This window comes from Magallana gigas, chromosome 6 (assembly GCF_963853765.1).
Source record: "Magallana gigas chromosome 6, xbMagGiga1.1, whole genome shotgun sequence".
In the NCBI taxonomy this organism is placed as follows: Eukaryota; Metazoa; Mollusca; class Bivalvia; order Ostreida; family Ostreidae; genus Magallana; species Magallana gigas.
Window position 1 is genome coordinate 39539548 of NC_088858.1, and position 12028 is coordinate 39551575.

General features: G+C 31.8%; 1 protein-coding gene across 5 annotated transcripts in view; it reads right to left on the minus strand.

Moving 5' to 3' along the window:
• LOC105337192 (leukocyte tyrosine kinase receptor) overlaps nucleotides 1–12028 on the minus strand; it is a 192756-nt gene that overhangs the window by 14002 nt on the left and 166726 nt on the right. For all 5 annotated transcript variants that reach the window (XM_034468725.2, XM_034468721.2, XM_034468722.2 and 2 more), the window contains 4 exons: nucleotides 7065–7129; nucleotides 6119–6248; nucleotides 3805–3905; nucleotides 3198–3290 (listed from right to left, as the gene is read on the minus strand). In XM_034468725.2, coding sequence (XP_034324616.2) covers nucleotides 3198–3290; nucleotides 3805–3905; nucleotides 6119–6248; nucleotides 7065–7129 — 389 coding nt within the window. The remainder of the gene's footprint in view (nucleotides 1–3197; nucleotides 3291–3804; nucleotides 3906–6118; nucleotides 6249–7064; nucleotides 7130–12028) is intronic.

Sequence of the window (12028 nt, forward strand, 5' to 3'; positions counted from 1 at the left end):
CAATCCTACCCCCGGGGACCATGATTTGAACAAACTTGAATCTACACTACATGAGGATGCTTCCATTTTAATTTGAGCTTTTCTGGCCTAATAGTTTTTAAAAGAATTTTTTTAAAAGATTTTCTCTATATAATCCTATGTAAAACTTGATCCCCCAATTGTGGCCCCACCCTACCCCCGGGAACCATGATTTAAACAAACTTGAATCTACACTTCCTGAGGATGCTTCCATTTTAATTTGAGCTTTTCTGGCCTAATAGTTTTTGAGAAGAAGATTTTTAAAGATTTCTCTATATATTCCTATGTAAAATTTGAACCCCTAATTGTGGCCCCATCCTACCCCCGGGGACCATGATTTGAACAAACTTGAATCTACACTTCCTGAGGATGCTTCCATTTTAATTTGAGCTTTTCTGGCCAAATTGTTTTTGAGAAGAAGATTTTTAAAGATTTTCTCTAAATATTCCTATGTAAAACTTGATCCCCCAATTGTGGCCCCATCCTACCCCCGGGGACCATGATTTGAACAAACTTGTATCTACACTACATGAGGATGCTTCCACTCAAAGTTGAGCTTTTCTGGCCTAATAGTTTTTGAGAAGAAGATTTTTAAAGATTTTCTCTATATATTCCTATGTAAAACTTGATCCCCCAATTGTGGCCCCACCCTACCCCCGGGGACCATGATTTGAACAACATTGAATCTACACTACCTGATGATGCCTCCACACAAGTTTAAGCTTTACCGGCCTAATAGTTTTTGAGAAGAAGATTTTTGAAAAATACCAACAAATTTTCAATAATTCTTAATTATCTCCCCTTTTAAAAGGGCGTGGCCCTTCATTTGAACAAACTTGAATCCCCTTTACCTAGTGGTGCTTTGTGCCAAATTTGGTTGAAATCTGCCCAGTGGTTCTTGAGAAGAAGATGAAAATGTGAAAAGTTTACGACGACGACGACGACGACGACAACGACGACAGACAACAGACAAATTGTGATCAGAAAAGCTCACTTGAGCCTTTGGCTCAGGTGAGCTAAAAAGACTGTGCTGTACAAAAAACAATGTTTAAAGCAAATCTGGCTTGAGAGTATAAACTTTGGCCGATATAGCGATGCGCTGAGTGACGACACTATTTGATCAAACAGTTAAACAGGTCAAATCACGGGTTGCAGGTTATAATAAATGGCATTTTAAATGGCAAATTTGGTACCCACCCACTCTTACCTGCTTATGCAGTATTGATAATTTATGCACCAACTGCCAGCTGTGACGTTTAACTCTTTATGAGGATCAGTACAATAATTGACCAAGAGTACTCACAATAATCGCTTCTTGTTTTTTAAACATTTGTCAAAAGCACATTGTTACATTTTTCTATGTCATCATTCAACGCAATGCTACACTGGCCGTAATTAACCTATACTTTCATGCTAGATTTGCAATAATAGCATTATGAAGAAGCATTCATATTCTATTTACAGCAGTTGCTTTACATCTTATTCACAGCTTTTCATATTCTCTAATAAACTTCTTTTACATGTCACTATATACAAATCTGGCTTAGTTCTATACAAAGTATAACACTGTTCTTTTGATCACTCCAAGTGTATCCTTCCCTCTTCTTACACCCTTTGCCTATTTGATTTCTCTTCTTTCCAAAAAATTTTGTGTAAATATGTTCATGATAAAGAAGATTTATATTTCATAGTTCTCAATCATGAAAACGAACACGGATATAGCAAATTCTCGGATATAGCAAAGTTTTTTTGAGTCCCCTTTAAATTCTTAAGAAATCTTCGCAATATTTTATGGTTATAACGAATTCGGACATAACAAATTTATTAATATAGCGAACTGATTTTGAATCCCATAGAGGTGAATAACAACAAAATTTAACACTTTAATAATGAATTTGTTTGCAGTTAAAAAAGTTTGCACAACCACTGAACTAAATAGTTTGAATGAATTTAATTTCGCATAAATTTTTAATTTACAATCCGATTTTTAAAGGTATCAAAAGAATGTTTTTTCATTCTAAGCCTCAAATTAGCGTGTAGTCTGGGTAAATAAAATATGTATATAGTGAATTCGCTATAGTTAATATTATGAATTTGTTATATGGATAAAACAAATTACAGATATAACGAAGTAAATCCATTGGTCCCTAGCAATTAATTGGAATTTTTACAGTCCATGGAGCATAACTCTGTAAAAAATTTCTCGATCATACCTAAAATCGATCTTGACCTTGAAATTTTTTAGATCTGTAAAGCAAAATTCATTTTAGTAAGTACAACCTCTGCAAAAAAACAAAAAAGGAAACTGCAAATAATTAGAATTTTTCTACGTCCAAGAGGTATAACTCTGCCGAAAATTCCTTGACTACACCCAAAATCACACTTAACTTAGATATTATAATGATTAACCTGTATACCAAATTTCATTACAATATGTTCATCCTCTGCAAAGAAAATGAATTGAAACTGCAAATAATTGGAATTTTTCTATGTCCAAGGGGCATAACTCTGTTGAAAACTGCTCGATTGTACCCAACATCAATCTTGACCTGGATATCCTGTATATCAAATTTCATTACAATATGTTCATCCTCTGTGAAGAACATAAACGGAAACTGTTGGTGGACCGACCGATCGACCTTGTGACTGACAGCAGCAAAGCAATATGCCCTCCCTTCTTCAAAGGGAGACATAAAAAGAAAATGTTAAAACAATAGATACAATACATACTGTATGCATGGAATTGGTTGTTAATAAGGGGATACTTTTGCTAATTTTGCGATCATTAATGATTGGCAAAATATATAACCATGCAAACTGTTGCCGAAAGAGGTAAAGCAATATAGTACGTACAGCAGCAAAGATACAAAACTTGAATATGAATATATGTATCTGTAATAACAAATTATATACATAAAGTTGAAATTATTCTGAAAATAAGTAATTTTTTCTATGACCAACAAACTCATACAGCTACTGACTTATAATTGCCAAACTTCTTATGACATTTGCTCAAAGTGATTCTAACTGTATCATAAAAAGAAATATATAGACGTAATAAATACACTTTTTCTTTTTTACTGCAACAACAGATTATCTAAGACGTATTATTCTGGCAAGTCGCATACATCATTCCGTAATCATAAATGTGACAACAGGAAGGTTTAGTAGCCTCTTACCTGTAGATATCCCTGGCCATACCAAAGTCAGCTATTTTAGCTACTCTGTCTTTTCCTTTACAGGTCAACAAACAATTCCTGGCAGCAATGTCTCTGGAATAAAAGAGAAAAATGGAAATTCATGTAGAATAGAGAGTGAATCATACTTAAGTGAATACAATACTTCTGTACATGTAGAAGCAAGATACTCAGTATGCTCATTCTACAACCTTCGAAGAAAAGAAAGTGATTTGAATGACTGGTAAGATAAAGCAAAATACTGTGTACATGAAAAAAACCAAGGGTCATAATATTTTTTATTATCGTTGCAAATATTTTTAGTCTTAAAATTTCTCTGGTATGTTAATTTCTAGATAACCTACATCTTGATTGTAAAAATTAGTCGCTGTGAACTAATTTATTACAGTAAATCACAAAATAAAGATGACGCAAATAATAGTTAACTTTTACAGTTCGTAACATTCTACACTTGCTCCGTAACATTCTACACTTGCTCTTAATAATGTTTGCTTGCTTCCATACATTCTTTATGCCAGTTTACCATCTTAGACATTCAAACAAATTTCAACCATTGAGTTGTAAAGCTTTTGTTCCCTGTTCTTTTTACCTGTGAATGAAATGTCTTTCCTCTAGGTGTTGACAGCCTTTTGCAATGTCATCAGCAAGGCTGAGAAGATCAGAAACACGAACAAGAGGATCTCCCATGACCTGCCAATGGAAAATCACAAAGAAGTAGAAATTGAAGAAGTTGAGAAATGTTAAAGTTGCTACAGTCTACTTGTAAGTCTGAGGTCAGTCTGTGGAAGTCATGCTCTCAGTGTAGCTTTATTTTCAATTGATCAAGAAATAATCCATGCAAATGTATATAGAGTTCAAGACATCAATAAACAATGTAAAAAATTTAACTACATTGTATAACTTAACTTGAATTAAAGTAGACATTTTAAAAGCTAGACAATGCATTTGTTACTGTATCTGAAAATAATTAGAAGAAAATAATCTTACACCAATAACTATGTCATACTTTGGATTGTGGAGATTTCTGGCTAATCATGCAAGTATGAATTACAATCGGTTTTCGTAAAGAAAACATGCAGTATTGCCACATTTGCAATGACCATGACCCATATACATTACATGAATGTCATCCAAACTTTCATCTAATCATTATTAGAGGTATATTTTTGTCTGACAAAATTGATTTTCAATATCAAAATTTTCAGAATACTTTACACAACAATCACAGGATAATGTGTCCCCATTCTTTTATTTCCAACCCAAAAAGCAATTGCTCTGAATAACTTGACTTGACCTAAAATCCAATTTTGAATTTTCAACAACAATACCCCCCTCCTCAATTTTTCAAAACTGCTTTAAACCTTAGATATGACTGTCTAGATGAAAGTTTGGAAATAGTGCCCCAGATACACAAATATTAAACTTATATCATCTGTAATGTATGTTATATGGTTTCAGCTGCAGATTTGAAAAGTATCCATGATACAGTGAAGCCTCATTGCATATGCTTGGTCGAGGTGTCAGCCTTTGGGGGGGGGGGGGGGGGGGGGGGCTGTCAATATGTGGAGGCAATGGCAATAGCATTACCAAAATTATATTTTATGTTAAATGATATTTTTCTATTTCGATACATTTATTATACTGCAAATATTTACAGTCAAACCTGTTTTAAAGGGCCATCTTGGGGAAATTTTAAAAGTGGGCGAATAAGACAGGTGGCCTTTAATTCCAGTTTTCTCACAAAATCATGTAAATCAATGTAAATACAAATGCATCAAAAGACATGTTTTATTATAATTACAGATTTATTTGCGTATGTAATTTCACGTGTTTAAATGTACATTATTTATTTTACATCTTTGTAACAATAAAATGTTTTAGCCTGGCTTTCCTTGTAATGATGGTTCTGTGACATTTATTCTACGAGATGCCGCATCATTGAACTGTTGAACCATCCAACAAAATTTGTTTATATCCTCGTTCCCGGGTCGTTACATTAGACGGTGCTTAAGGGTCTAATTGATTTCATAATTTTTTCGATACGTGTACATATTTTTAAAATGTTGTTAAATTGAGTTTTTCGGACTTAAAACGTTTCCACTGTCTTTCGATATGACATATCTTTTTTTATCTAACTCACGACAAGAATTTTTCATTTAGATTTAATACTTTCCCCTTTATGTTCGGAGTACTAGAAGCCATGTTTTCAAATAAATAAAACACAAAGAAGGTAAACATATTTCATCATATTTGATTTAAACACATATAAGGTACACAATAATTATTTAATCACCCAAGCGACTCCAAGTTTTCATAACGATCAAAATGATCGGGATCTGTAATCAACTGATGCGGGTGAAATATAACGTGATAAAATAGTGGACAAAATGGCCACTTAATACAGTGAAATTACGTGGTCAGTTGGTAAATTGGGTGGCCGTGTTACACGAGTGGCCGCTTATTCCAGGGCAAATATATAAGGAAACACACTGGGGGGAACAAAAAGTGGTCGCTGATTGGCGGTGGCCGCTGATTTCAAGTGGCCTCTAAGACAGTTTTAACTGTACTGTGACTTAAGTTATAACAATTCAATTACATTTTGTATACCATTAAAAGAAAATAGCCTATTCCCTGCATTTTTTGCTAAAGTTGAGGAGGAGAGGGTAAGTATGAACTTCTGCAATGTTTTCTGAATAACTGATTTTACACATATCAATTATTAATAACTGTAAAAATAAATGCTTTGAACATCAGAATGATAAATACCATTTCAAAACTTTTAAGCACAGTCCTTAATTATTATTGTTGTTTCCACAGAAAGAAAATTATTTGATTTTAATTCCTCTAATTCAATCTTTTAATTTTCAAGGGTACTAATACGAGCAGGGCAGCTGTTAACTTACTGTTTTAGGTCTCATTTCCCTGAGGAATGTCTTTAGATCCCCTCCCTCCAACAGCTCCAGGACTATATAACGAGGATGACTCTCAAAACACACACCCACCAACTTCACTATGTTAGGATGGTTAAACTTACTGCAACAGAAAACACCAATTCTATTCAGGCAAAACAGGTAGAAATGTAGAAAACAATACAAAAGTTCCTGGGGTAGCATCTCAGAATTAATGAGGTAATTCTGAGGTTAAATAACAAGACCCATTTAGAATCTTATTGTCCTTAGTTTTTAATGAAATTCAAATCTAAAATTTCAGAAACAATCTTTTTTGCCAACTTGTTGAATAAAAAATAAGTTGTACAAAACCATTTAATAGGACTACATGCTGTATTATGCATTTCTCGCTCTAAAAATTAAAGTTCTTTAAAAACATTGAAAAAAGGTTGAAGATGGTTGAAATCATAAAATTTATATTTGCAAATAAGCTTCCTTGTTTGAACCTATAGAATAGCTAAAATGTTCAATTCTTGTGAACTTTTTAATGATGTCACAATGATTAATGCGTGCGCTTATCGCTTGCATCATTGGGATTATTATTAAAATTACGGTTATTCTAACAGATTAACAGCTACTGGACAATGGTGACTAATATCAAGATTAATGTGATAGTAGAATGTTTAATAAATGTTTGATTTTGATACGATGCGTTTCAAAAATTGGTTAAATGGGGGGGGGGGGGGGGGGGGGGGGGGGGAGGGGAGCGCCAGATATTTGACCATACCATCTGTAGTCCTTTAAACACAAAAAACTTTCTTTGGTTTGTATGACTCAATATTCACTTTAAAATTATCTTTTCAGTGTGATTAAAAACACACTGAAAATTGCATTATTGACCTAAATTCTTGATTTCCTATTTAATTGGCAAGTCAACTTTTGTGTATCAAATGTCAACTACCTCATTATGACCGCCTCCATGAGGAAATCCAGCTCTGATGCCTCTGTGCTGTACGCTGGTAATGTCTGTAAAGAAGTTGTAAAATTCTAATTCACTGGTTGGTTTTATCAATAAAAGCTTGATTACTAATTTTTGATCTGGGATGATCAAACTCTTTAACCTTAGAAAAAATAATTCTAGTTTACCAGACTAGTTTCATCATTTTGATTTTTTTTCCTATTTCTTATTTTACAGTTTATGGTGGTTTATGAAGTAAATTTCATTTCCTGCTGTCTGTGGAAAGTGTATTGATTTTGTCAAGGACATTAAGATGAAGAGTAGTTCTAATGATATTTGTATGAAAACTGGATCATTCTATATTAAGGCAAGTTTTGTATATAAGGTCATAACAAAGGAAACAAATGTATTTTAGTGTAAAAATTACAAAGTATTTTGTTGAAAGGTCATAGCTGAGCAGAGCCTTTTTTAATGGTCTATCAGGGGGTGATCTTTAAGCTTCACTGGACCATAGGAGAGAAGGAACAGTCTATATAAGGATTTTACACAGAGTGGTTACTTGATCTGAAAAATTAGTTCAAGGTCACTGCACTTACTATTTTGGCATACACACTATATAGTTGAAGTTTGAGCTTAACCAGACCAAAGGAAGAAAAATACTGTAATCTTAATTTCCTCAAAAATAAAAAAGAACAGTGACAATAAAAAAAGATCTACCGGTACACTTAAAAAGGTATTGTCACATTAACTAGTTCACAGACTATAAAATGCAAGTTTTTATATAAAGTTTGAGCCTTAAATAAATTGGGCAATCTTCGTTAATCTGTTTTTGCATTAGTTTGTTTTGGATTACATAGTACTGTAAAGAATTCACAGATAAAAAACATAATTTGATTAGATTGCAATTTTCCATCCATTGACACAGCAAATTGACATCAATGCATGATGGTATTAAGATAGTCACTGATTGATATCCTACATGTTGACTCTACTAGCTGTTTCCGCGGAAGACTACTACTCTATTAAATTGTCCCTTGCCTACTGCTTTTACTTGAAAAACCAACAGCTTTTCTAGAAAAACTATTTTGTTTTAAAAGCTTTTTTTTAGAAACTTTTGTGTTTAGAAAGTCTGAATGTCATGATGTTGTTTTAGCCTGATTTATTTCAGCTGCTATCCTATTCAGTATAAAACAAACCTTTTGATATCATCACTTTAATCAATTTAATTGGCCTTGTGTGGGTTTTTATCATAACATTCTGCATTTCATTTTACATTTATTCCTCTGGATTATGGATTTATTTGATGTAAAACCTTGATCAAGTTAGCTGTGAAGCTATTTCTTTTTTTATCTTCTTAAGATTAAAATTCATTTATATTTTTCCCTCTTTATCACATGCAAAATTAAAAATAATGTGTTCCCTTAGGCAACAAAATTTACATACAAGAATTGTACTCCAAATTTTTGTAATTAGATGGACGTTTTCAGAGTTTCGAGTTCAAATATGCATCAATACATAAAACACAATCAACAGGAAATCATTAAACTCCAAATGACTGACAGCTAGTCTTCATTTATTATCATTAGTGCATAAACATTGAAAAAATAGAGCTTCTTTAATATGAATTGAATTAATTCATACAATTCCCTCTTTTTTCAATTCACTTAATTCCCTCAAGTTTTATTAAGCTTTACATATTTTTTTGGTTTTTATAATGTGACGAAAACATTTTCAAATTAGAGATACATTGAACTCTAAAATACTACTATTGTGTGAAAAATCTTGAAATATAAGCGGTATTTGAATGTCCGTAAGAAAACAATACAGCCATTTAACTACTTGAACTACTTATAATGCAATAATGCAATGTCTGGATATAATAGTGACAACTGATGGCATCATAAAATAGAAAAATAGTAGTGACAAATGGCATTATAAAAAAGACTATAATTTACCAAACATTAAAATAGCAGAAGGTTGCATAATTTACTTTTATTGTTCAACTATCGTGTCAAGACAGCTGATAGAGGTTCAGCTATTGCTTTATTTTAGGGGTTTTTCTGTCATTCAATTATTTGATATTTCCAAATTTAAGAATTTGAAAAATGATAAGTAATTTGACATTTATATGTCGTTCAGTGACAGTCAAATCTACTTTCATGGATATTAACTGTTGAATTTTTTATTTTCTAAAAATGTCAAATGCTCAAAGCAACCAGACACAGTGGTTTACTTTTGATAACAACTTGTCTGATTAAATGATTGTAATAGTAAGGTTATTCAAAAAGATTTATACATACATAATTGCATTGCAATATTTCCTGATTACCAAAAATTTTCTTTGCAGTAGTACAACCTGGTTTAAAGCTGATGCAAAAATGTGCCAGAAAAACAATATTGTAATGGGACAATTCAAGATAAGTTTTTATTTAAATGATTTTGCTAAAAAAAGATGATGTATAATTAGGCCCCCGGTAAATTGGAATTTTTTTTAAGGCACTTTCTCTTTCATACACATACCCTCATAAAATCCCTTTGTCACCCATTTTAGATAAAACAATCAGATGGGAGATGCATACATGTAAATCATTATTTGCAGAAGGGGTACAATGTTTACATTCAATTCCCTGAGACTTACAGCCTAGTCTTTTAAATACATCAACACTATTAGGTATATTTTTCTCCTTCAGCTGGTCAATGTATTTTGTTAAGATTTATCTAAATGTGAATTTAAAGGAAAAAAAATGTGACTCACTGCACCATCATGTGTGACATTTTAAAAAACACCTTTATTATATTATATGAAAATCATAGTTATGATCTTGGATATTAATGGATAATGAAGTGTGGTTTGACACAATATTGATATATCATATGAAACAATATATACTAATGTAATATATTATATGATATTGTAACATATAAAATGTTGTACATGTATTATGCTATGCATTATTGTATTTAATCATATAATACAATATCATAACAAAATACATAATACAATATAGTATCATATGATGCAATATCATATAAAACAAATACAATAACATATAATATATAATGCAATATCATATTATACAATATCATATTGTAATATACAATATTTTATATAGCAATATCAAATGATACAAAATCATATTATAAAATGCATTAAAATTTGATTCAATATCATATGGTATCATATAATTTGTTGCAATACGAGGGTTGTCCAAAAAATTCGTGGACAATCACTTTTTGTCCAATTTAATGGGTTTATTTATACATATTGTATACTTAGAACTCTGTCATAAAATTACAAATCAAACTAAAGTGTTTTTGAATGTTTTTTCATAGAAATAAATTCTCAATGTATCAAAGGGTCGCGGAAAGTACGCATGACCCAGCATAAAAACTGTCCAAATTTTGTAATTAACATAGGCAATTTCGCCATATATGAGTCTGATATGAAGTGCTTTTCATATCAGAATGATATTGAAATCACATATGAATGACTTATAAGAATTATATAATCCCTATCATATGATTCTGATATGATTTGAATTATATGATATTTACTTCATATCATAATCATATCAGATTCATATGATATCAGAATTATATGAGAATCATATCATAAGTATATGATTATGTCTATATATGATTTACTTTAAAGTAATAATGACAGTTTGGATTCATTGCATGCATTTATTTGATAAATCTGGTTATAAATGTCTATCATTGATGAACAAAGATTATATATGATTCTCATATGATGCCTATGATATGATTCTCATATGATGCCCTTTTTTTTCATCATCTCATATCAGCGCAATTATATAAGAATCATATCATTTTGATATGAGAATCATATGTGGCGAAATCCCCTGTGAAGTTTTTGAATATGAATATTTACAGTTTTTATAAAACATTTCTAAACTTCATATTATGTTATAGTATGTATGGTGTACGTCATTTTCATATGTAGTTTGAAGATATTTTTAAACAAGGAGAGGACTTTTAAAATACATTATGGCAAGAACATGTCTTTAAAAATGCCTGAAAAAGCGATGTCATTTGACCGCACGGAACAGCGCACCATCATAAAATTGTGTTGACTGAGGTAAAACACCGATAGAAACATAACAACTGATGGAGGAAACAGGAAAAACATCAAAATAGTTAGAGTTTACTTATCCACAAGTGGCACAAGCGATATTTTGAGAGAGTATGCAATTTTTCCCCATGACCAAACGGTGAATGCGGCATATTACTCTCTGATAAACCCAGGACTACGATGTTATAGAAATGTCTATATAATTCAATGTCAGACTGGGCCGTGCAGCCTGTATAGGTAATGTATATATAATCATATGATAACTCTATTACAAAAATGTACATTGCTCTGATTTTTATACATATGCATTATTATAGTCTATATTAAAATATTATAATACTTTCCTGAAAATGGCACTGTTATTTTGAATAAAATTACATGTGTCCACGAACTTTTTGGACAACCCTCGTATAATATCATATGATTAAATATTGCATCATATAATACAATAATGTGTCGTATCATATACTATAACATAGAAATCATGTTATATCATTTAACAACAAACATGCCTATTAAGCAGGTTTGAATGAGGTAGGAAGTTTTTTTTAGCATCCTTGATAATAGGGAAAAGGCTCTGTATCTGTAGTTACCTCTACGATTCATTAAATTGTTCAATCAAACAATAGTACTATTTTCTATTAAACATGTGACCTGTTCCAAAAAACTTAACCTCCTCCAGCATCTGAAAGCTTTGGCTCTGATTCAGCATCCACGCCTGTGAAGTGCATTACAATCACAAGATGCATCATCTATTTACATTTGATAAAATGGCACCTGCTCTAAAAACTTTAACCAGCTCAGAAACCTCAACCCCATCCAGCATCCGAAACCTATGGCTCAGATTCAGCATTCAAGTCTGTCAGGTGCATCA